Source organism: Pleurodeles waltl, chromosome 7 (genome assembly GCF_031143425.1).
Source record: "Pleurodeles waltl isolate 20211129_DDA chromosome 7, aPleWal1.hap1.20221129, whole genome shotgun sequence".
In the NCBI taxonomy this organism is placed as follows: domain Eukaryota; kingdom Metazoa; phylum Chordata; class Amphibia; order Caudata; family Salamandridae; genus Pleurodeles; species Pleurodeles waltl.
The window spans coordinates 50,462,054-50,488,745 of record NC_090446.1 but is presented as its reverse complement, the minus strand read 5'-3'; the positions used below and the strand labels follow the sequence as shown (position 1 = coordinate 50,488,745).

General features: G+C 46.1%; 1 protein-coding gene across 1 annotated transcript in view; it reads left to right on the top strand.

The window, feature by feature from the left end:
• The first annotated feature begins 412 nt into the window (after positions 1-412).
• The window catches only part of LOC138246795 (C-type lectin domain family 2 member D-like), a 50,419-nt gene continuing 24,139 nt past the window's right edge, over positions 413-26,692 (top strand). Inside the window, exons 1-3 of the mRNA XM_069201556.1 lie at positions 413-470; positions 2,743-2,856; positions 23,976-24,196. Of these exons, the coding sequence (XP_069057657.1) occupies positions 413-470; positions 2,743-2,856; positions 23,976-24,196 (393 nt within the window). The remainder of the gene's footprint in view (positions 471-2,742; positions 2,857-23,975; positions 24,197-26,692) is intronic.

The following is a 26,692-nucleotide window of genomic DNA, read 5'->3' as shown; positions in this document are numbered from 1 at the left end:
GTTTATTTTTTCATCCGGCACTTCTGACCTGCAGTGGCCTGCCTGAGTGCGTCCGGCACTACTGCTGCCTGCACAAGGGGTCTGAGCCCTCTTGTCACCAGTGTACAAACTGACCCCACACTTGTGCCCCTGTCGCGTCAGCGCAGCACTGGAAATGAGAGGCAGGCACTTGTTGCTGTGAGGCAGGAAAAACTGAAGAACCTCCACTCTTCCCCTGCTTTCTTGCCTATTCCACGGACCCCGAAAAACAACCCTCTGTTCCCGGGTGACAGACACAGTAACATCCCACACCTCTAGACCAAACACTTTATTAGAATTTGGACAAATAACGCTGGCTCGGGCTTTTTAAGGGGCTAGAAGCAGAAGCCGCCTATAGCGCTTCAAACGCATGCCATTTGGTGCGGGGGTACAAATGAGCCGAAGCCCATTGAAGCGTCGACTGAGTGCTTATTACAAGGAGCGTGGCTTAGGTGAGAATGAAAGCAGACGCTGACGGGTTGAGGCGCTCCAGTGTTAAGTTTTCTCTGAAGCACTTCACAAACAGCAGTGGATACGCGAGACCAGCAGTCTAAAAGTCTTCTTTCCCATTACCATTCTTCATCTTTATTCCTCTTATATTCCCTTTCTGTCCTTTTTTCCCCAACCTTTCATCCTTTCTTTTCTATCCTTCTTTGTCTCTCCTTTCTCCCTCCATTCCTAATTCATTCTATATCTCTAATCATGATCCCCCTTACCGTATACATTCCTCCACCAAACAATCTTTCTCTCACTCCTCATTGTGTTCCATGATTTTTTTGTTTCTTTTTTTTGCCACCCACCCAGCTACAACAATATATACTCGTACACTGGTAATGCGCCTGTGTTTGGAAATAGTGCTTCCATGTCTGAGCAAAGAAAAAGGAACTATAAACACAGTACCTAATGTTATCTTAATCGGAACTTTTCCAGGGGTGCCCAGCCCCACCCTGCTCAAGCTGCTACAGTTAAGAGTGTGTAAGGTTTTGGGGGTCATGACACCCATGTATACTTGTGTGGTATAGTGTTTCCTAGTTTACTGTGAGTTGTAAGTTTAAATGGCGGAGCTCGTCAAATGTGTAATATTCACACATTATAATTAATTGTTCAAATATGGTTTATTGGTGGCAAAGTGGGCCAGTTAAATATCGCACAAAGTTTAGCCTGAGTCCTCCAATACTGTTAAATTCATAACGAGATTGCAGGGGACAACCTTTGTCCTGTCGCATACAGTCCAATGACACTGCCCTACACAGTGTAGTGTAGTCGCTGCTACACTGGATGGCCCTCTGGTGCGCGTGCATAAACAACTCAGGAGCCACGTGGTTGTTTACACACAGGCCAGCCGGCGGGTGGTGTTCATATCGGGGTTCACACCCGAACTGCCCTGCCTGCTGGCCTTCCTTTATTTATCAGCTCGCCACCACGTGACCTCTGGGGTCACAACAATACAGGCAAACATTGAGGGGAGGCTGGCCAGCCCCCCCCTACTTTACATCCACTATCTTGCACAATGGTAGTGCCCGTGACCAGTTGCGTCACTGGCGTGACACAACACACTGTAGTATAACATTTCAGAAGTAATGCCATACTTACCTGCGTCCTTTAAATCACATCAAGGTAATCTTTTAGTTGTATAGGTGTCTATAGGAGCAAGTCATGTAATATAGGTCTTAAACAACAAAGGGCCGTATTTATACTCCGTTTGCGCCGAATTTGCGTCGTTTTTTTCGACGCAAATTCGACGCTAAACTAACGCAAACTAACGCCATATTTATACTATGGCGTTAGAGGCGAATAGCGCCAAAGTTCCCGGAATGTGCGTCATTTTTTAGCGTGAACCCCTTCCTTGCGTTAATGATATGCAAGGGAGGCGTTCCCGTCTAAAAAATGACTCCCAGGCCTTTACGTGGTATTTATACTCCCGGGCAAAAGAGACGCCCGGGAGTGGGCGTGGCTAAAAACGGCGCATTTGCGCCGCTTTTTAACGCCTGGGTCAGGCATGGCGTTAAGGGACAAGTGGGCTCAAAATGAGCCCACAGTGCCCTCCCCTGCCCCCAGGGACCCCCCCTGCCACCCTTGCCCACCCCAGGAGGACACCCAAGGCTGGAGGGACCCACCCCAGGGACATTCAGGTAAGTTCAGGTAAGTATTTTTTTATTTTTTTTTTATTATTTTTTTTGGCATAGGGGGGCCTGATTTGTGCCCCCCTACATGCCACTATGCCCAATGACCATGCCCAGGGGACAGAAGTCCCTGGGCATGGCCATTGGGCAAGGGGGCATGACTCCTATCTTTACAATGATAGGAGTCATGTTGATGGGGGATGGGCGTCGAAAATAAATGGCGCAAGTCGGGTTAAGACGATTTTTTCGACGTAACCTGACTTGCCCCATTTTAAGACGCCCATACGCCATTTTCCCCCTACGCCGGCGCTGTCTGGTCTACGTGGTTTTTTCCCACGCAAACCAGGCAGCGCCGGTCTGATTGCGCCGTCTAACGCCATTCCATAAATACGGCGCCCGCATGGCGCTTCAGAATGGCGTTAGACGGCGCAAAACTTTTTGACGCTAAACTGCGTTAGCGCAGTTTAGCGTCAAAAAGTATAAATATGGGCCAAAATCTCTACATGCAGGCCTCAAAATGTCTGAACTGAAAAAAACACGGATTTTTTTCGCTGTATCATCGACAACGCAATCTGTTTCTTTACTTTTTTTTTTTTTTTAGGTCAGTTGCCTGAATGTGTAAGAAACGTGCCGGACAGAATGACCGATTTCCGCCTGGAGGGGCGGGTAGCCGTTTTGTCCATCACTATAATGGGTCTCTTGGCGTGGATCGTAGGTGAGTTGCTCTCACTGTCATGCATTTCTACAGTAGCTAGCATCCATCGATGGGGGACGAGCGCCACCCAGTGGATATTGCTAGGAGTGCATCAATTTATGAAACGCAACTGTTTATTGAACACGTCGCCTTGTGTTGATCATGAAGGTTAAATAATATTGTTTAAAAGAATACTGAGGTAGTGGTCAATGGGATATCTGGTGCCCCATAGCTGCCAAGGTTTCAGATTGCAATGTGTGCCATTTTCATAATTTCAGGAAATATAGCTGCCAGGTTTCAATTGTGCAGATGAGTGGCTTGTTTGTGTTTTAGGGCACCTATGAGTGACATTCACGTCCAGTGTGATATCTTGAGTGATGCTTTATCACGATCACTGGATTAAGGAAACCTGGTACAAAACACAAATCTTCTTTGCATTGTAGTAACCTTAATTAAATAAACCACTCTAACATAGAATACTTTGTGATTTCTGAAAGTTGCCCTGCGTCCTGTCCGAGTGTGCCATATTTTTTAGTAGCATTAAATAAAATGTAGATGGCAATCTTTACTAAATATCATCTCATATACCTTTTTTTTTTTTTTAACTGTTAGAAATTAATTTTGCATTAAAAAAAAAAAGTAAAGCTCGCTTGGTAATCCAAAACTCAGCAATTAATACCCCTTGATTACAAAATTTATGACCTACACTTTTTCGAACTCAGAAGGATGGTTGTACCCTTAGAGATCATTGAACAAGAGATATTTGCTACGAGTGTGAAACTTAGCGAGCGCTCCCCGTTTACTGAAATGGCTGATAACGACTGTGACAGGCCCCTCGGAAGCTGTGTGCACGTGACTTACCGCTGCCCGGCAGCCAGTGCGCTGCACACACACCATTCTCTGCTCGCGTTCATATCCTTGCTGCTGGCTGAATGCATCCTGCACGGGCTGCCTCCCAGGTTCTGCAGCGCAGCCAGGTTTCTTTTTTCTGGGAGGAGCCTGTCAGACTGGAGTTGTTAACAACCCTCATGCAGGGGCGTAGCCTGGTGAATAAGAATTGGGGAGGTGGATGTTCGCTTCAGATTTCCCAACAATCAGACTGGCACACAATGTTAAAATGCATTATACAGCAAGCAGGGTGCATGAGCGGGGACTACGGGGCAGTGGAAAGGGGACCAATGTGTACTGGGAGGTGTGCTAAGTGATGAAAAACACATTATTTTGTGAAATAACCAACATTTTTAAAGTCTTTCCAAACAAAGAGAAGAGAATATTGTGTGTGTGTGTGTGTGTGCGCTTTTGTGTGTGTGTGTGTGTGTCTGTGTACATTTCCTCTTGAAATCTGACAGACACCTCACCATACCCGACTGAAAGCACCTATACCCAACTATTTACCACAAAATACATTTACTAGGGGGGATGTAACACCCCATACTTCCCCCCACCTTTACGATACACCCCTGCCTTCATGGTGCACACTTGTGCACTCTGCCGATCGTCAAGGCCCGGGATCAAGTGAGGAGACCAATACTGTGCCTAAAGCACATGTAACCGAGGGGCGGGAGCTGAGGAGTTTACTTTTTCGTCATCAGTCTCTGCCAGTACGTGTCCAGGGTAGTGCAAGGGGCATGGCTTAGGAAGGCATGTTCCCAGCAGGCTGCAAAACAACAAAACCCTGCAGCACGACTATCCCCACAACACTGTAAGGGGGTTGTACTGCGTAAGAGGCTCAGGCACCACTCCTCTGCTGATGGCGTTAGGCGTGGCCACGTATCACAACGCTGCAGCCCTCCACTGTGTCACATCTATGAGGATCATGTGTGCTGCTGGGCGCAATTTGGATGGTGCAATTGTAGGAAAACGAAAGGCATGACCCGCCCCATGAATCACACATGTGATGACTGGTACGCCCAGAGCAGACTCGAGAGAAAGCTGGGTGGGGTACGGCTGATTTATCTGTGAAGCCCTGACCTGCCTGTCTTTCACTTACTGTAATCACAACAGACTGCTAGGCACTGTGCTGTGCTCCAATACTCCAACTCTGACACAGCGTGAACACTTGAGGGCGCAGTTGCCAGCTCATTTCTGTGACACAGTTTTGGTGTGCTGGCTGGTGCTGTGTCATTAGCACTGTGCCTCATTGAAACATTGTCTGAGGGGAGCATTGATGCATGACTAATGCATTTTAATGTGGTAATGCGGACACCAGCCTTAAAATGCGTTAGTCTAATGCCTGATGCGTGGTACGTGGCAGGGCTGGTGCCTGACCAGTGTGCCAAATGTCCACGGAGCACTGCCTCCTCCCAAATAATCAGTGCTTAATTTGTAAATAAAAACGTGCCGGGGCCCAAAGCCCTCATCTTGAACACGCGGCTGCTGTATTTAAATGTGCGAGCACGGAACACTGAGGCAGCTTAATCCTAAAGCCATCTTGAGTCTCTTCAATCCATTTCAAGCCGCTCCCTGCCCCTTCAGCTCACTCTACAGCTTTCTGCTTTCTACTATAGTGACGCTTTTCCCTTTTTCTCTTCCTCCATCTTTACCACATTTGTCTTTTGCTCGCAACAAATGCTTGAGGCAGAAAAATAAGCCCCGGCCCTCAAAAATAAGTGCCGGTGCTCAGCACCGGAACCAACAAGCACAAATTAAGCACTGCAAATAATCAAGAATATCTGACGCTTCTGTGAAAGCGTGTACCATGGAGCTCTGTATTGTAAATACAGGGCATCGATGGAATCGTTAGGGGGTTGCAGGACAGCGCAAGAAATCTGTCCATTGGAGCTGATGCGTCAGATTCTTGTAAAAGAGGCCCTTAGACTATTGAGACCTGTGCTGGTGCCGACATCCTTGAGGGTAAATGGACTTTGTGCCACGTTTTTAATGGCAACAGTCATTCCCCACATGCACTGCAGTGCTAAATAAACAGTGTTGCAGCTGAAGGTGGCAAAATGACAGGATGGAATAGTATGGGGGCGTTAAAATCACGCAATCAGCAGATAGCAAACACCGGTTTTGAGGAGTGTGTCTATGTTTGCACTGTAGTGAAAGTGAAAGGTCCACAGACCACCCTTGTCAGCACAATTGTTACAAGATTCCAACTATCAATCCAGAGGTATAATGTGCCAACTATCTAGTGAACTGGGGTCAGTGCTTAATTTTTGCTTGTTGTTTGCGGTGTGGGCACCAGCACTTATTTTTGAGGGCCAGCACTTATTCTTCTGCCTCAAGCATTTATTGCGAGCAGAAGACAAATATAGGAAAGAAGGAGGAAGAGAAAAACGAAAAAGCGTTACAAGGGAAGAAAGCAGAACGCTGCAAGATTGAGCTGAAGGGGCAGGGAGTGGCTGAAAATGGATTGACGAGGCCCGAGATGGCATCAGGATTAGGCTGCCTCAGTATTCAGTGCTCCCATATTTAATTGCAGGAGCCGCGTGTTTCAGAGGAGAGCTTTGGGCACCGGCACGTTTTTATTTACAAATTACACACTGACTGGGGGAACAAGGTAGAGAAACTGGATAAACAATGAGGCATGACAAATTAGAGAAAGTGGAAGGAAATGTGTGGAAAATACATACATTTGAATACAGAGTAATTAAGGTATAACTCCTCCATAAGCCACAAGTGATTTATGAATGACATTAGTGCTGGCAGGGCTGGCCTTTAGCATGGGTGAGCTGGGCCACGGCCCAGGGCGCCACCATTCTGAGTGGCAGATGGAGTTGTGTGCCTTATGGTTATGCCAACCGCAGTGCCCTTCTCATCTCGCTCCAGCCTTGTCCTGGCCACTGTCTGTTCGTTTCTTTCTGATTTTTCAGTTTAAAGTGTTTTTAGTCCTCATTATTATACAGCAGGAGATGTTTTTAACAGCCCTTTAGCCCCTTCCCTTCCCTCCCTTCAGCCTCTGACCCCTGCTGAGACACATCAACAAAATCATCATCCATGAGGCAGCTAAGCTATGGGTGATTTGGGTTAGCTGCAGGGGGGGGGGTCCGGGGGTGTTGTGTTCATCCAGGTTCTGACCAGTGAACACAAAAGGGCCCCATTTAATTAACTACCATCAGCAAGGGTGGCAGATTCCCCTCTGCCCACGCCCAGAGCACTATCTCAGCAAAGGCTGGCTCTGATTGCTGGTAAATGGTCCCTTAACCATGGACCCTCAAGCACATCTTTTCTGGGGTGATGTGCCAAGAGACGCCACCCGGGCTGTAATATGCATTAGTTGCATAATTTCTTGCCCCCTTCCTATTACCAGGAAACTGAATGAAAAATTGAATTCCTTTAATCAGAGAGTCAGTGGCACACATTATCTACAACATTTCAGAAGAACCATCATTGCTTAAGGAACTTTGATCTCCACACCCCAGCCCTACTTGCTGCCAAACAATTCTTTAATTGAGCACCATTAAACACAGCCAGAATTTAGTGCAATTGAACAAAGAGTCTGTCTCACATGGCCTCTGTAACTCTATACTGTACACCTTACTGTAATCCTCCTTAACCATATTTTGCCTAAACATGGTGGTGATGTCCCCTGCCCACATATCTCCTTCAAATTGCTTTCCCAAATCAGGTGTCAACACTTTTTTAAAATTTCCTATGCCCAAATCTCACTAAATATTCTATTAGTAACATGAAACACAAATCTTGAGATATTTAGTTAAAACCATCTTTATGGACCAATACCACTTCATGCAGAAAGGAACTCTCAAAGCTGACCCTGGCCCACGGCCCAACCCTTAAACTGTTTCCAGTTTCCAAGACACTCCCTGAAGACATTTCCCCCATACCGACTTATCCTCAAATGTCTTACAATCTTTAAACCCCCACCCCATCGCCCCCCACTCCACCACTGTCTCCTGCCACTATACCTTCAACAACCTCCCGGTTTTACCCTATCACCAGCCGAACAATCCAACACTCTCCGGACAGCTGCCCCTTCTTCCCAGGCCAACAGCATGAAACCGACGTCCCACCTATCTGTTACGTAAAAAACAGCCCCCCCTCCCTCAAGTCCCCATCTGCCCCACCCACATATCAGTCTTGGACAATACCCCTTTCACCTGCAGCCCCCTCCATCTTCCCTCCCCAATGACCCATCACAAACATAACCACCCACTCTCTTCACATTTGACCCTACCGCGCTGCGCAGGGAGTGACGTATTGAAGAAAGTGTGAAGAGACGGTCCGCGCTCCCCCGAGACCTTATTCAGCCATAAATCAGACTTTGGCAGTACAAACAGGGAAATTCCCGCCTTATGGTTTGTACAAATATGCATGTTTCTGAGTGTGATTCATTGGCACTGCTACACTATATTGTAGATTGGTAAAAAAAAACACTGAGGATAGGATTTATCAGAAATTTTGGTCCTAAAGAAATCCTAATGACCACCAGGGGCAATAGGCAGGGCTGAAACATGTCGACCTCTGATGTTTGGGTCATAACGTACCATAATAATATAATTTTGTAAACCTGTTTTTAACCTTGCCAAAGGTACTCATAATAAACAATAGAAGAGAGAAACTTGTAGGGAATTTTAATTAGTGATCCCTTTATAGTAAGTGCTCTGTTTACAAATTGCATAGAACCCACCCACTCACTCTAGGTATGGTGGGTGTAGATCTGATGATGAAGCATGCCACGGGTGGTGCCTGTGGATGAGGATCCTTTTTAAAAAAATCTAAGAGATCCCCCACCCACTACTTTCAAGGAACAAAAAAGCCAGGGTTACCCTTCCACTTGGATAAGATTTATATTGTTTGGGTAGCTCAGGGCATCCTTGTTTTCCTGTTTCTCACTCCCCTTTGGTGATGCACATTAAGAATGTCTGCTTCAATCCAAGGCTGGTTTGGGGAATCTGTCACATTATCCCAGACCAGCACCTAAAAGTATTTTTCCAGGCGCTCGTTTGTTCCAGACTTGACTGTGCAATCTCACTCCTGTCATGCACACTGATGTCCACCTAGGACCGCTCAGAGCACTCTTCTATGTTAATGCTCATGACTTGTTCATATTCTAGCCCAGTTCTGTGGAAGTCATTTTTATCAAACTTAGAGGGCTTATTAGAGGACTTTTGCCTGCGGTGAAGTAACATGTGACTTGTGTATCCTCACACCTATGCAGTAGGGGATCAACCCCCTGAAGCATGCCTGCACGAGACGCTACGGCCCATATTTATACTTTTTGACGCTAAACTGCGCTAACGCAGTTTAGCGTCCAAAAATTTAGCGCCGTCTAACGCCATTCTGAAGCGCCATGCGGGCGCCGTATTTATGGAATGGCGTTAGCCGGCGCTAGCAGACCGGCGCTGCCTGGTGTGCGTGGAAAAAAACCACGTAGACCAGGCAGCGCCGGCGTAGGGGGAAAATGGCGTTAGGGCGTCTTAAAATGGGGCAAGTCAGGTTGAGGCAAAAAAATCGCCTCAACCCGATTTGCGCCATTATTTTCGACGCCCAGACGCCATTTAAATGACTCCTGTCTTAGTAAAGACAGGAGTCATGCCCCCTTGCCCAATGGCCATGCCCAGGGGACTTATGTCCCCTGGGCATGGTCATTGGGAATAGTGGCATGTAGGGGGGCACAAATAAGGCCCCCCTATGCCACCCCAAAAAAATTTAAAAATATAAAAAATTATACTTACCTGAACTTACCTGAATGTCCCTGGGGTGGGTCCCTCCATCCTTGGGTGTCCTCCTGGGGTGGGCAGGGGTGGCAGGGGGGGTCCCTGGGGGCAGGGGAGGGCACCTGTGAGCTCATTTTGAGCCCACAGGCCCCTTAACGCCTACCCTGACCCAGGCGTTAAATAGTGGCGCAAATGCGGGTTTTTTTGACCCGCCACCTCCCGGGCGTGATTTTTGCCCGGGAGTATAAATACGACGCATTTGCGTCACCGTCATTTTTTTAGACGGGAACGCCTTCCTTGCATCTCATTAACGCAAGGAAGGCGTTCACGCAAAAAAATGACACTATTTGCCCATACTTTGGCGCTAGACGCGTCTAACGCCAAAGTATAAATATGGCGTTAGTTTTGCGCCGAATTTGCGTCGAAAAAAACGACGCTAATTCGGCGCAAACGGAGTATAAATACGGGCCTACGTTTCTGTGCGGACATGCACCTTCTTTGCAAAAGCAGAGTCGTGGTTCTGGCTTGGCTCTGAGAGCCAAACCATTAGGCAAGCCATCAAAAGATGTAAATTAGGCAACAAATATCACGAACAATTTGAAAATGACTAAAAAATGATGTATCTTTCAACATGTCTTAGTGTTTCAATTAAGGACATACTATTATCACTCAACTTGAGTGATATTTATCGAAAATACGATTTTTTAAAACATGAAACATTCCAGAATGCCCCTTTGCGAATATGTGACAGAACAACTAGGTCCTAAACAACTATAGCCTAAACAACTACTGCTAAACAACTAAAAAGTCTCTACAACTAAGTACTGAACAACTATTGTCTAAACAACAATTGTGCCTGAATAACAATTGCCTGAACAACTAATATATGTATATATATTCTAAACAACTAATAAACCATAAAAAACTAAAAGAAAACCTTACCTTAAAATTAGTTGTTCAGGCAATTGTTATGCAGGCACAATTGTTGTTTAGACAGTAGTTGTTCAGTAATTAGTTGTAGAGACTTTTTTGTTGTTTAGCAGTAGTGGTTCAGGCAAGTAGTGGTTTAGACCTAGTTGTTCAGGATGTTTCCCCCCCTTTGCCCTTACGATGTGGCGATGAGTTACCCAAAATGTGTCTCTGTGTCATGTTCATGATTTATGCAATCTATAATTTCATTAGATGCAAAGTAAGAATATTTTATAGTAACCATGCATAAATGAGATTGTTGGGGAGTGGATAGAGTGCACTGAAGTACTTCAACTTGCTCTCAAACTTTGTGGTTATAGAGAGGATGCACAATGAGGTAAAGCGATGGCCAGCGGATCACATAATTTGATCAAGTTGGGAAGCTGGGATGTAAATCCAGGGCTGCATATTGCAGAGTTTAGAGACTGCAGGGGTTCAACCTTCTCAATGCGGTTAACGTCTAAGGTAAGCGCTGTGTGTTCTTGTATTAAATCGCCAGCATTCAATTAGGCTTAGTAGATAGGGTTTAATAAATACCCTTATGCCTCTTGTGTTTAGGATGCAACTTTCTCTTTGGAATGTTCCCACAGACTCTAAAGATCAAAAACAGTGACAGAGCATGCCTGTCTGAAATCAAGCTGCACTTCGTCTTTGCTAGTTATTTAATTATGCTGTTAGAATTTGGGTGTCTGGTTGGCAGAAGTATGCACCCTGTCCAAGCAGGAACCACAAATATAGTCGGTGTAAGTCGGATACTCACCCTAATTTAACCTGTGCTCACCCTCTGGTAGCTTGGCACAGAGCAGGCAGGCTTAACTTAAAAAGCAATGTGTAAAGTATTTGTGCAACACTTCAAACAGTAATACAGTGAAAACACCACAAAAAGACTACATACCAAGTAAGAAAAATAGACTGTAGTTTTATGAGTAAAACAAAACCAAAATGATAAAAATTCAGTTAGTAGAAGTTGAGATGAAATTTTAACAAATGAATGAAACTGTAGTGCTTAGAAGCATAACGCGCTAACTGGGACCATCTGGTTGTGCTGGACTGGGACAAAGTCAAGAGTTCAAGCTGCCTACGATAGAACCCAGGCTGGGTACAGGACCCACGCAGGGGCCGCTGAGCAACAGTACCTTATTCCTTGTCACAGCACGAGATGCTTCGATGATTCCCATGCAGTTGGGGTGTTGCACCAGATTTCTCCACACAACGACCATGATGCGTCGCTTTCATTGAGGCAAGCGCCAATTCTGAGTGCAGTGGTTCAGAATGCCATCTGCCAAGTCAGTCCATGCTGCAGGGGCGATGCGGCGATCTTCTCCACGCAGTGGTGGTCTAGAGTGTGATATGCCAGTCCGGTGCTTGCAACAGCGGCGATAAGTTGATCTCGCAGCAGACGATGCATTGGTTCCGATCGACACACATAACATCGATGCGCAGGTTCTTTCAGAGGCAGCCCTTTATACCCACTTCCAAAGGCCCAGTACTGGATTGGCAACAATTGGCGCGGCAAGATTTGCTGCAAGCTAAGTCCAGCTGCTCTAGGTGATGATGGACTGAAGTCTTTTGTATCCCTAAGACTTCAGAAGAACAGGAGGCAAGAATTGGATTCCATCTGGGTTCAAGTGAGATGGCTCAAATCCCTCCTCAGCAGGCAGCAGGGCAGCACAGCAGAAAAGCAGTTCTTCCAGAGCAGCAGTCCAGAGTGCCAGTCCTTGTAGCAGAACAGCCGTTCTTCTTCCTGGCAGCGTTCTTCTTAGGCCCAGTAGTGCACTGATTTGGTACGGTCAGAGGTCCACCACATATACCCAGTTGTGCCTATGAAGTGGGGGTGACTTCAAAGAAGGGTCTTTCTTCCTGTCGTGGCTCCGGACCCACTACAGGCTGTTAGCCAGTTATTTATGTGGGAGCAGGACAATGCCTATTCAGGTGTGTTAGATCCTCCCTCCCAAGCTGCCCAGGATGACCCATCAACATGCAGCTGGCCACCTGGACACACATACTCTTCCTTTGTGTGAAGCTGTCTAGAGGGAATGCAGGAAACCAGCTGTCCCTCCAGCCCAGACATGTATTCAAGACAGGCCGCAGGCACGCAGGGCGAAGAGCAGGAAAATGACAACTTTCGAAAAGTGGCATTTTTCAAACTGTTGTAATAAATCCGACTTTACCATTAAAGAGTATTTATCATTGAAATCCATAGGTACTAAACAAGACAGGTCTATCAGGAAATTGCTTTTCTACGCAGCCGGAGCAATGCGTAGCATAGCCACGCAAGGGTTACCATGCTTGCCTGAATCACACATGTGCCTGAACCACACAAATGTGAGATTAAGGCACCATGCATTTGCGTGGTTCAGGCACACAGCAGGAGCAGCAGGGAGAGGAACGCGGTGGCCGGGTAAGTGGAGCTGGGGCGGGTGGAGGGATTTTTAAGGGCCGGGCGGGGAAGGTTTTAGAGTTCAGGGTGGGTTCGGTGGGTCGTGGTTTTTTTAGGATAGGGTGGGTAGGTTTTAGGGTTCAGGGTGGGGGGGTCGGAGTCGTTTTTAGGATAGGGTGCAATAGGTTTTAGGGTTCAGGGGATCGGGTTAGTTTTTAGGAGAGGGTGGGGTGGCATTTAGGGTTTAGGGAGGGTACGGGGGTCAGTGTAGTATTTAAGGCAGGGTAGGTTTTAGGGGTTAGGGTGGGGTTTGAGGTGTTTTTTAGGACAGCGTGGGGTAGTTTTTAGGGTAGGGTAGGTTTTAGGATTTGGGGTGGGGGTTGGGTTAGTTATTAGGACAGGGTGGGGTAGGTTTTAGGGTTCAGGGTGGAGTATTGGTTTAGTTTTTAGGACAGGGTGGGGTAGTTTTTAGGGCAGGATAGGTGTTAGGGTTTAGGATGGAGAGTCTGGGTAGTTTTCAGGACAGGGTGGGGAAGATTTTAGGGTTCAGGTTGGGGTTGGGAGGTCCGGTAGTTTTTAGGAAAGGGTGGGGTAGTTTTTAGGACAGGGTAGGTTTTAAGGTTTGGGGCAGGGATTCGGGGTGGTTTTTAGGACAGGGCTGTGTAGGTTTTAGGTGACAGGGTGGAGGGCGGAGGGGTGGGGTCATTTTTAGAACAGTGTGTGGTAGATTTTAGGACAGGGTAGGTTTCAGGGTTCCAGGTGGGGGCAGGGGTCAGGTTCTTTTTTAGGATAGGGCGGCATCCAGGGCTGCATATTGCAGAGTTTAGAGACTGCAGGGGTTCAACCTTCTCAATGCGGTTAACGTCTAAGGTAAGCGATGTGTGTTCTTGTATTAAATCGCCAGCATTCAATTAGGCTTAGTAGATAGGGTTTAATAAATACCCTTATGCCTCGTGTGTTTAGGATGCAACTTTCTCTTTGGAATGTTCCCACAGACTCTAAAGATCAAAAACAGTGACAGAGCATGCCTGTCTGAAATCAAGCTGCACTTCGTCTTTGCTAGTTATTTAATTATGCTGTTAGAGTTTGGGTGTCTGGTTGGCAGAAGTATGCACCCTGTCCAAGCAGGAACCGCAAATATAGTCGGTGTAAGTCGGATACTCACCATAATTTAACCTGTGCTCACCCTCTGGTAGCTTGGCACAGAGCAGGCAGGCTTAACTTAAAAAGCAATGTGTAAAGTATTTGTGCAACACTTCAAACAGTAATACAGTGAAAACACCACAAAAAGACTGCATACCAAGTAAGAAAAATAGACTGTAGTTTTATGAGTAAAACAAAACCAAAATGATAAAAATTCAGTTAGTAGAAGTTGAGATGAAATTTTAACAAATAAATGAAACTGTAGTGCTTAGAAGCATAACGCGCTAACTGGGACCATCTGGTTGTGCTGGATTGGGACAAAGTCAAGAGTTCAAGCTGCCTACGATAGAACCCAGGCTGGGTACAGGACCCACGCAGGGGCCGCTGAGCAACAGTACCTTATTCCTTGTCACAGCACGAGATGCTTCGATGATTCCCATGCAGTTGGGGTGTTCCACCAGATTTCTCCACACAACGACCATGATGCATCGGTTTCATTGAGGCAAGCTCCAATTCTGAGTGCAGTGGTTCAGAATGCCATCTGCCAAGTCAGTCCATGCTGCAGGGGCGATGCGGCGATCTTCTCCACGCAGTGGTGGTCCAGAGTGTGATATGCCAGTCCGGTGCTTGCAACAGCGGCGATACGTTGATCTCGCAGCAGACGATGCATTGGTTCCGATCGACACACATAACATCGATGCGCAGGTTCTTTCAGAGGCAGCCCTTTATACCCACTTCCAAAGGCCCAGTACTTGGTTGGCAACAATTGGCGGGGCAAGATTTGCTGCAAGCTAAGTCCAGGTGCTCTAGGTGATGATGGACTGAAGTCTTTTGTATCCCTAAGACTTCAGAAGAACAGGAGGCAAGAATTGGATTCCATCTGGGTTCAAGTGAGATGGCTCTAATCCCTCCTCAGCAGGCAGCAGGGCAGCACAGCAGAAAAGCAGTTCTTCCAGAGCAGCAGTCCAGAGTGCCAGTCCTTGTAGCAGAACAGCCGTTCTTCTTCCTGGCAGCGTTCTTCTTAGGCCCAGTAGTGCACTGATTTGGTACGGTCAGAGGTCCACCACATATACCCAGTTGTGCCTATGAAGTGGGGGTGACTTCAAAGAAGGGTCTTTCTTCCTGTCGTGGCTCCAGACCCACTACAGGCTGTTAGCCAGTTATTTATGTGGGAGCAGGACAATGCCTATTCAGGTGTGTTAGATCCTCCCTCCCAAGCTGCCCAGGATGACCCATCAACATGCAGCTGGCCACCTGGACACACATACTCTTCCTTTGTGTGAAGCTGTCTAGAGGGAATGCAGGAAACCAGCTGTCCCTCCAGCCCAGACATGTATTCAAGACAGGCCGTAGGCACGCAGGGCGAAGAGCAGGAAAATGACAACTTTCTAAAAGTGGCATTTTTCAAACTGTTGTAATAAATCCGACTTTACCATTAAAGAGTATTTATCATTGAAATCCATAGGTACTAAACAAGACGGGTCTATCAGGAAATTGCTTTTCTACGCAGCCGGAGCAATGCGTAGCATAGCCACGCAAGGGTTACCATGCTTGCCTGAATCACACATGTGCCTGAACCAAGCAAATGTGAGATTAAGGCACCATGCATTTGCGTGGTTCAGGCACACAGCAGGAGCAGCACGGAGAGGAACGCGGTGGCCGGGTAAGTGGAGCTGGGGCGGGTGGAGGGATTTTTAAGGGCCGGGCGGGGAAGGTTTTAGAGTTCAGGGTGGGTTCGGTGGGTCGTGTTTTTTTTTAGGATAGGGTGGGTAGGTTTTAGGGCTGTGGCGGGGGTTCAAGGTAGTTTTTTGGACAGGGTGGCGTTGTTTTTAGGACAGGGTGGGGTAGGTTTTAGGCTTTAGGGAGGGGGGTCATCGTAGTTTTTATGACAGAGCAGGGGGTGGTTTTAGGATTTAGGGCTGGGTGGGGTCAGGGTAGTTCTTAGGACAGGGATGGGTAATTTTTATGTCAGGGTAGGTTTTAGGGTGTAGGGTGGGGGTGAGGGTAGTTTTTTAGGACAGGGTGGGGTAGTTTTTAGGATAGGGGAGGTCTCAGGATTTAGGGTGGGGGTTTGGGATAGTTGGAGGACAGGGTGGGGTAGTTTTTAGGACAGGGTGGGTTAGAACAGGGTAGGTTTTAGGGTTTAGGGCGGAGGTTGGGGTATTTTTTAGGATAGGATGGGGTAGTTTTTAGGACAGGGTAGGTTGTAGGGTTTAAGGTGGGGGTTCGGAGTAGTTTTTAGGACATGACGGGTAGGTTTTAGGACAGGGCAGGGTAGCTTTCAGGGTTTAGGGCCGGGGTCAGGCTGGATTTTAGGACATAGCAGGATAGCTTTTAGGGTGAGGGCAGAAGGGTCAGGGCAGTTTTTACGACATGGTGGTTAGGGCAGGGTAGGTTTTTGGGTTTAGGGAGGGGGTCAGGGTAGTTTTAAGGACAGGACAGGGTAGGTTTTAGGGTTTAGGGTGTGGGGTAGGTTTTAGGACAGGGTGGGGTCGTTTTTAGGAGAGGGTAGGTTTTAGATAGGGGGTTGGGGTCGTTTTTAGGACTGGGTGGAGTAGTGTTTAGGACACTATACATTTTAGGGTTTGGGGTGGGGGATCGAGGTAGCTTATAGGACAGGGTGGGGTAGTTTTTAGGACATGGTAGGTTTTAGGGTTTAGGTCAGGGGCAGGGTAGTTTTTAAGACAAATGTGGCGTAGTTTTTAGGACAGGGTAGGTTTCAGAATTTAGGGCCGAAGTGGGGGGTAGTTTTTAGGACAGGGTGGGATGGGCTTTAGGACAGGGCAGGGTAGCTTTTAGGGTTTAGGTCGAGGTGGGGGATCAGGGTAGATTTTAGGAGAAGGCACAGTAGGTTTTAGGGTTTAGGGAGGGTTTGGGGCGTTGGGGTAGTTTTTAGGGTAGGGTGGGATAGTTTTCAGGACAGGGTAGGTTTTAGGGTTTAGGGTGGAGACGGGGGGTCAGGTGGGGATGCATTCCACAACCATGTATGGCGTTACCACATATACCTTTACTAGGCGTGCTATTACAACAAAATTAATTGTAAAGGCATTTGTGGTAAAGACGCGACTGTGGTTCGGACTCCGTTATTAAGCCATGCCTGTTTCTGCCATGCATGGGTCTGTCATTCAACTGGGTCTACCTCTTTTGATCAGGAATTACAGTTTACTAAATGCAATAAGGAATCCCAAAATGTTAACCAATGGGAGGGGTAGGCCTCACAGTAGTGAAAAACGACTTTGGGAGTATTTCACTACCAGGAAATGTAAAACTTAGAAGTATATTCCTGCCTTTTAATTACAAGGCACCCTGCCCTATGGGCTACCTAGGGCCTACCTTAGGGGTGACGTACATGTGATAAAGGGAGAGTTTGAGGCTTGGCAAGAGGGTTAACTTGCCAACTTGACATGTCAGTGTAACTGCACATACGGCCCCTGGAAATGGCAGCAGAGGCATGTTTAAGGGCTACTTGAGTAGGTGGCCTCAGGCCAGCTAGTAGCATTTAATTTACTGCCCCTGAGCACATGTAGTGCTCTTTACTAGGGACTGATAAGTAAATCAAATATGCCAATTGTGGATATTCCAATCAAACCATGTTTAGGGTAGGGAGCAAATGCACTTTAGCTCTGGTCAACAGTTGTAAAGTGCTTAGAGTCATAAGGCCAATAAAAAAGAAATCAGTAAAAAGGTGAGGCAAACAGGCAAAAAGCCTCCCTAAGGCTGTCAGGTCTAACATTTGTTAGTAGAAGTGCTGGGCCTCCCCGAAAGCCGGCCTTTTTTCTCAGGTGAGCAGTAACATTAGCTTATCATATCATCTTCTGCTTCCCTCACCGGCTCCATTGGCACGGCAAACAGAAGTATTTTAGGAGAGGTTCAACAACTCAAAGGCTTCAATTCATTAATTTACAAAACAGAGGTTGTAGCCCACCCCACAGTTTTCTACTCAAATTTCAATACTTCATCAAGACTTAGGCGATGTGTGAGACATGCTCTGTCTGCCATGGTTTATTCATCAGTTACACTGTCTTATTATCTTTGTAAAATATTCCTGAACAACATCCAGTAACTTTCTTGGGTCCCAGTCCTCTCCCTCCATGAGTGTGAGCATGTCCTGTGTCTGAATGCTTCACTTTGGTAGCTACATGCTCTTTTGTCCTGGTCCCACTTCACCAGCAGCCTACCCTTGTATCCTGGTCCCACTTCACCAGCAGCCAGCCCTTGTGTCCTGATTTCACTTCACCAGCAGCCTACCCTTGTATCCTGGTGCCACTTCACCACCAGCCTACCCTTATGTCCTGGTTTCTCTTCACCAGCAGCCTGCCCTTGTGTATTGATTTTTACTTCACCAGCAGGCTGTCCTTGTGTCCTGATTTCACTTAACTAGCAGCCTGCCTTTGTGTCCTGATTTCTCTTTACTTGCAGCCTAACCTTGTGTCCTGGTCCAACTTCACCAGCAGCCTACCCTTGTGTCCTGGTTTCTATTCACCAGCAGCCTGCCCTTGTGTCCTGAGTTTACTCTACTAGTGTACTGATTTCACTTTACTAGCAGCCTAACCTTGTCTCCTTAGTTTCAGTGCAGTAACTGCATGCACTTGTTTTAGACCCATGTCCTAGTTTTGAACCCAGTGTCAGAGTTCACTTGTGTTCAGAAAGTGACCTGGGAGCAGCCTACCCGTGTGTCCTGAATGTAACTGAGTAGCAATCTGCACTTGTGTCCTTAGTGTAACTTTGTAGCAGTCTGCCCTTGTGTCCTGAGTTTAATTTAGAAGCAGCCTGCTCTTGTGTCCTTATTGTAACTCTGTAGCAGCCTTCCCTTCTTTCCTTAGTGTAACTTAGTAGCATCCTCCCCTTGTGTCCTGAGTGAGAATTCATGCCCTGGGAGTGTCACCCAGTTGCAGCGAGGCCTTGGATGTGTGACACAGCGGGGATGATACTTTATGACCCTGAATCAGCCAGTCCTTGTTTGTCCACGCTGACCCAAGAACAGCATGCCAATGTGTTGTAGTGTGACCCAATAGTAGTGAGACTTCATGTCCTGAGAGTGTCACCCCTTTTGCAGCGTTCCTTTGTCAGGGTCACTGAGCAGAGGTAGTACTTTGTGTCATGAGTGCGACTCAGGAGGATTCTGCTCTGTGACCGGAATGCCCAAGTAATCCAGTGTGACCTGCCAAAAGTGACATTTCATGCCCGTAGAGTATTACCAAGCTGCAGTGAGGCCTTCTGTGTGTGGCTTAGTAATGGTGAAACTTTGTCCCTGGAGAGTGACCAGGGAGCAGCCTGCCCTTGTGTCCTCGGGATGAGCTGGGAGCAGCATGTTCTTGTCTCCTGAGGATGACGCAGTAGCTGCCTGCACTTGAGCCCTTAGACTAGAGAGACCTTACTTCTGGAGAGTGACCAGGGAGAAGCTTCCCTCGTGTCCTGAGACAGACATTGTTTCTTGAGGGTCACTCAGCAGCCGGCCCTCGTGTCCGGAGACATACCTTGTTTCTTGGGGGTCACTCAGCAGCTGGCCCTTGTGTCCTGGGGGTCACACAGCAGCCAGCCCTCGGGTCCTGAGACAGACCTTGTTTCTTGGGGGTCACACAGCAGCTGGCCCTCGCGTCCTGAGAGAAACCTTGTTTCTTGGATGTCACACAATAGTAGCCTGCGCTCATGTCCAAAGAGGGACTTTGTAGCAGTTTGACCTTGTGTTCGGAGAGAGACCTTGTTTCTGGGGTATCGCACAGTAGCAGCCTGCCTTTGTGTGCTGAGAGGACCTTGTGTCCGGGTATCAGACAGTAGCAACCTGCCCTTGTATGAGGAAGGAGACCTTGTTTCTGGGGTGTCACTCAGTAGCTGCCCCCCCGGTGTGCTGAGAGAGACCTTGTTTCTAGGTTTCACAGAGTAGCAGACTGCCCTTGTGTCCTGAGAGAGACCTTGTTTCTAGGTTTCACAGAGTAGAAGACTGCCCTTGTGTCCTGAGAGAGCCCTTGTTTCTGGGGACATCACACAGCAGCAGCCGGCCCTTCTGCTCTGAGAGGACCTTGTTTCTTGGGTGTCACACAGTAGCAGCTGGCCCTTTTGTCCTGAGAGAGACCTTATTTCTGGAGAGTTGCACAGTAGCAGCCGGCCATTGTGCCTCTGGAGCAGTGCTTAATTTGTAAATAAAAATGTGCCAGTGCCCAAAGCCCTCCTCTTAAACACACGGCTGCTTCAATTAAATGTACGTAATACTGAGTATCCTGAAGCCATCTCGGGCCTCTTCAATCCATTTACAGCCACTCCCTGCCCCTTCATCTCCCTCTTGCAGCGTTCTGCTTTCTCCCATTGTGACGCCTTTTGTTTTTCTCTTCTTCCATCTTTCCCATATGTGTCTTTTGCTCGCAGTAAATACTTGAGGCAGAAAAATAAGTGCCGGCCCTAAAAAATAAGTGCTGGTGCTCCACACCGGAAAGAACAAGCTCAAATTAAGCACTGTTCTGGGGAGTGACACAGCAGCAGCCTACGTTTGTGTTCGGAGAGTGACCATGTTTGTGGGATCTAACACAGTAGTAGCCTGTCCTCGTGTCCAAATAGAGACCTTGTTTCAGGGATGTGACAGAGTAGCAGCCTGCCCTCGTGCCCTGAGAGAGACATTGGTTCTGGGATGTCACACAGTAGCAGCCTGCGCTTGTGTCCTGAGAGAGACCTTGTTCCTTGGGTGTCACATAGTAGCAGCCTGCCCTTGTGTCTTGGGGAGACATTGTTTCTGGGGAGTCACCCATTAGCAGCCACCTCTTGTGTGCTGAGAGGACCTTGTATTTGGGGTGTCACCCCTTAGCAGCCTGCGCCTGAGTCCTGAGAGTGACCTTGTTGATAGGATGACACAGAGTAGCAGCCTCCCCCTGTAGGGGAGAGAGACCATGTTTCTGGATTGTCACCCAGTAGCAGTCTACCCTTCTCTCCCGTGAGAGACCTTGTTTCTGTGACATTAAATAGTAGCAGCCTGCCCTCGTGTCGTAAGAGACAACTGGTTTCTGGGATCTCACATTGGTAGTAGCCTGTCCTTGGTTCCGAGAAGGGACCTTGTTTCTTGGCTGTCACAGTAGATGCCTGCCCCTGTGACTGGAGAGACCTTGTTTCCTGGCTGTCATACAGTAGCAGCCTGTCCTTGTGTTTTGAGAGAGGCCTTGTTTCTGCAATGTGACACAGCAGCCTGCCCTTGTGTCCTGAGAGAGACTTTGACTCTTAAGTGTCACAGTAGCAAACAGCCACTGTGTCCTGAGAGAGACCTTGTTTCTGGGGTGTCGCACAGTAGCAGGCTGCCCTTGTGTCTGGCATGAAACCTTGTTTCTGGGTGTCGCAGTAGCTGCCTGCCCTTGTGTCCTGAAAGAGACCTTGTTAATGGGATGTTACATAGTAGCAGCCTGTGCTTGTGTGCTGAGAGAGACCTTGTTTCTGGGGTGTCACACAGTAGCAGCCTGCCCTTGTGCCCTGAGGGATCTCCTGGAACCCCAATGCCCTGGGTACCTAGGTACCATATACTAGGGACTTATAAGGGGGGTCCAGTATGCAAATTGAAGTTGGTAAATGAAGTCACTAGCCTATAGTGGCAAATTTAAAAGCAGAGAGAGCATAAGCACCGAGGTTCTGGTTAGCAGAGCCTCAGTGACAGTTAAGCACTACACACACATTAGGATACAAACTGTGAGCACTGGGGTCCTGGCTAGCAGGATCCCAGTGACACAGTAAAAACACACTGACACACACTCACAAACGGGCCAAAAGTGGGGGTAACCGGGCTAGAAAGAGGCTACTTCCTCACACCTTCTGTCCTGAGAGAGATTTTGTTTCTTTGGTGTCACACAGTAGCAGCCTGCCCTTGTATGTGGAGAGAGACCGTGTACCTTCTGTGTCGCACAGTAGCAGCCTCTCCTTGTGTCCTGAGAGAAACCTTGTTTCTGGGGTGTCACACAATAGCGGCCGGCCCTTGTATGTGAAGAGCGACCTTTATTCTGGGGTGTCACACAATAGCAGCTTGCCCTTGAGTGCTGGGAGAGACCTTGTTTCTGGGGTGTCACACAGTAGCAGCCTGCCATTGAGTGCTGGGAGAGACTTTGTTTCTGGGGTGTTACTGCTAAAGAGCAAGTTAATTCATAAAGTTTTGAATTACTAAAGGACTCATTAATAAGATAAAATATGTGTTCAAATGTGTATCTATTAAATGGCAAAACTGGTAGACACCATAAGCCATACACGTAAATAGTAAACATTAATTGTTAATGTAGAAATGTCTTGTAACTTATTAAAGTGAATTAGTATGAATATTAATGTGATTAGAAATAACAATTATTATATTTAAATGTGAATTCAAATGTTTCATTGAAATTGGGCCTACATGAACATGACTAAAGTTAATCCTGTGTTTAAAGGGCATGTGTAATGTTTCTGTCTCAGCAGTTTCTAGGAGCTTACTGTTCATTGTTCATTTGTTCGCTGACCTTTCAGAAACTAAAATTGTATTAGATAGATAGTTAGTCAACATCCTGTGTAATTCGCATTATTGTAATGAAAGTTATGTTCCTCTGTTGTAACATTCTTTTTGCTTTTCCTTGGATGAGATAATGTGTACCCAAGAACAATAGTCGTCAGTGGTCATCTATAACCTGCAACAGTTGTATTTTATTGCGGAAACTGGTGACTGACCGCAAAAGAAGATGATCCAGTCATGAATGCAGAAAACAAAGAAAATATGCTTTTGGATCTTGGAGTAAAGCTCATTGAATGTGACCTAAAACACCCCATAGTATTCTAGCTGGTTGCTTTCTAGGATTTCAATATAGCAATGTTTAGATAATGTAATTTCAGATGCTGATTATCCAGGGTTGTCAGATGTTCTTTTAATCATGCAGTTATTCTTACTCTCTATTTGGTGAAATGACGCGTTATGTCCTTAGCTTTCTGTCATTGACGGTTCAGATACAATAAGGCCAAACATTACCGAACTGTGTCCCCTGTTCATGTCCTGTTCGAATGAACATCAAAAATGCTCTACTGATGAAGACTTCGCTGCTGTGCGTTTGTCTTTTTACAGGTTTTTATGTTTTCTCTCTTCTAGAAATCAAATCCAACATAATTTGTGGTTGGCTCCTTAGCTAGATGTTTTCTAAACTAATTTTTGTCTCTTTTTTTCTTTTTGCAAGTAGGTCCAAACATGCACCTCTAATGAATGTAATAATTAAGGACACATATTCAAAATTGTCTTCAAATGAAATTGAATGTTTATTAATTCATGTGTTTAAATGTTTTCAGTTTATATCTTCCACATTCTTCTATTGTTGTTTGATTTTGTTCATCTTGCATGTTTGATGCTTAATGCTCTAGTTAGACTAAGGTTCTTTAGACGTTTCAGTCAGGCGGTGTTCTTCTTGTACTTGCATCATTTGGTTTATCATATTATTTACGCAACTTTAGCATTGTTAATCTAGGGTAATAAATGTTTGAACTTTACTAAACTGGTGTGGTGATTCATGACCACATGGGTCATGGTGCATGGAAATGAATGACTCTAGCGCCTTGAGACCCGCACGGGTGAGTAGCGCGCTTTATAAATGTTAATGATTTGATTCTATAATCAAATGTGATTGTTTGAATTTGCTTTGAATTGATGTTTAATGTTGTTTAGGACATTATCACACTCCTAACTGAGTCAAAAGGGTCAAGTCGACCTTCATGGGTAATAGATGGTTACCTTATAGGTGTAATAAATAAAATATATAAGGCTGGACATTGCTCACATTACCTAGTAGCAGCCTGCCCTTGTGTGCTGTGAGAGACCTTGTTTTCGGGGCGTCACCCAGTAGCAGTGTGCCCTTGTGTCTGGAGAGAGACCTTGTTTCTTGATGTCACACAGTAGCAGCCTGCTCCTCCGAGGTGCAAGGCTCGCTTCCATCACCACAGTTCAAGCACCTTTCTTTGCACAGGTCATGCCCTCATTATCAGTGCTCACTGTGTTTCTTATCACAAATAATTCTAGTGATGTCTGATTTTTAGTTCATTTTCTACTTTAACAGTTGTACACATTAAATGGGCCAAAGACAAGCAGATTCTGAAGGAGTGTGAACAAAGCTGTGCTTTAAAAGGTGAAGTGCTGCCCCCTTGTGGTGATGACTGGATGTGGTACCGGCACAAGTGTTTCTACTTCTCAGAATATGCAGGAACCTGGACGGAGGCCAAAGACTCGTGCGCTGCACTAGACTCCTTCCTTGTTTTGATTGATGCGCCTAAGGAACTGGTAAGAGCTGTGAAACTGCAGCATTCAGTCTGTTTTTTAAAGCCACTTGCATATATTAACCATGAATTTTCAGCCCTCGCCCTTGTTTGTTCATACCCCACATCACACAGTGACACCCACCACCATGGGCGTCTGCATAAATGTTTTCATAGGTGGGGGGCGAGGGGCCGAGGTGACTCCACAGTGTCTCCTGGACTGTTTTTAGTGGGGGCTGGAGCCATACTAGTGCAGGCACCATAACACTAATTCAGGTGGACATGACTATAGCCCGTACAGCTGGACAGAATTACAACAAATTTGGCAGAAAGCTAGGTCTTGATGCAGAAAGCGCCCTTTTTGTGATTTGTTGTAAATCTGTTCAGTAGTTTTTGAGATATTAAAGAAAAAATAAATTTGTATATCTGGGTGGAGCCTAAGCACAGATCCCATGGTGAGATCGGATTGGCGGCCAGCACTTCAACCTGCAAGTGCTGGTAGCAAACTTGGGACTCTGACTTAGTCAAGTTTCACGAAAAGAACTTTAAAACTAATACAAGAGGGCTTTGTAGAGCTACCCTGACCCCTAAGCATGATAGTGTTTTTTTTTTATTTATTTCACCAAAAATCGGATGCAAAACTTTTAAAAAACAGGCCCAACTCTCCTTGTGCCACTACATTGCTATTGCTCCTGTTTTCTTGCTTTTCCCCTGTTTCTGGTGAGCCCCCTCCTTGCTTTTCCTCATTCTTACTGCTTCCCTCTTGCTTTTTCACTTATTTTTTGAGTGCCTTCTCCTTGCTTTTCTCTTGTTCTCACTTTCACATTGCTTTTTCACCCGCTATTTTGCTTTTCCCTCATCTTCACTGCTTTCTCCTTCTTTTTTTCCTGTTTTTTGTGAGCCCGCTACTTGCTTTTCCCTCTTTTCACTGCTTTCGCCATGGTTCCCCCCTACATATTGTGTGTGCGGTCTCTTTGCTTTTCCCTCATTTTCACTGCTTTCTCCCTGCTTTTCCCCCTTTTTTGTGTGCCTTCTCCTTGCTTTCTCCACGTTCTTAGTGCTTTCACCCTGCTTTTTCACCCATTTTTTGTGTAGCAACTCCTTGCTTTTCACTCGTTTTCACTGCTTTTTCCTTGCCCACCCCCCGTTTTTTGAGTGCCGTCTCCTTGCTGTTCCCCTCATTTTTTCTGTGGTTTTTCTTCCATTTCCACGTGTATTTATGTGCCTTCTCCTTTCTTTTCCCTCCTTTCATGCTTTCGCCTTGCTTTTCCCCTCGTTTTTTGTGTGCCTTATCCTTGCTTTTCCCTCATTCTCACGGCTTTTGCCTTGCTTTTTCAATCATTCTTTGAGTGGCTTCTCCATACTTTTCCCTCGTTTTCCCTGCTTTCGCCTTGTTCTTTACTTCATTTTTTGTGTGCCTTTTCCTTTCTTTTGCCTAATTCTCACTGCTTTCTCCTTACTTTTCCCAGATATACGTATGCCTTATCCTTGCTTTTCCCTTGTTTTCACTGCTTTCTCCTTGCTCTTTCCTCCATTATATGTATGCCTTCTTGTTTGAGTGCATTCTTCATGCTTTTCTCTTGTTTTCATTGCTTTCTCTTTGCTCTTCCCAGTTTTTGTAAGCCTTCTTCTTGTTTTTCACTCATTTTTGCTGCTTTCTCCTTGCTCTTTCCTTCAATTCCTGTGTGCCTTCTCTTGGCTTTTCCCTCATTTTCCCCTCTTTTCTTCTTGCTTTTTTCCCATGGTTTTTGAGTACCTTCTCCCTGCTTTTCCCTTGTGGCTTGGGGTTGGATGAACACAGGGGTGATGATTAGGCCCTCCGGCCAACCCCCTGCTGCATTAAAAAAGCCATAGAAATTCGCTGAAAAAAAACAAGTTTACAGTGATGTTATAATTAAGATCAGATTTTTACATGCACAAACCATAGAAATTCTGCTTTTCTATTTCGTTATTTCTAGAAACTATAACTCATACCCTATTGTAACTATCACTCACACCCACGCACTGCTAATTACCCATCAGTCAGTCATTGCATCTTCTATAACATCATAGATAATATTGCAAACCTTCCAGTAAAAATATTGATCTGAAAACTGTGCTTGATGGGGGGCAAGTTATAGTTACTTTGGGGCACAAGATTTAGTTACTTGAAATAGCTGTAGAAGATGTACTTCAATGATTTTGTGTGTGCAGATTCTGATTCTAACTATATCAGCCCTGTAAACTTTGTTTTTTTTTGGTGAAAAATATATTTACTCCAAATGTAATGAAGCATCATGTAAAGATACCCGAGAGAAATTGGTTCTTCAAGTTTTCCTGCCATAAGAGCGAACTATGTTCAGTTTAAACTCCTGCCAAGCTACTAATATAATTAGTGTTGTATTCATGCAAAATCAGACCAGATTTCATTAGTGCTACTTTATGCAAAATTACCATCAGTGATCACCTCAGTGCAGGGTTGCCACTAATGATCACTTTAGTGCACATTATCTCAAGACAAAGTAACCTCTCTAATCTCATT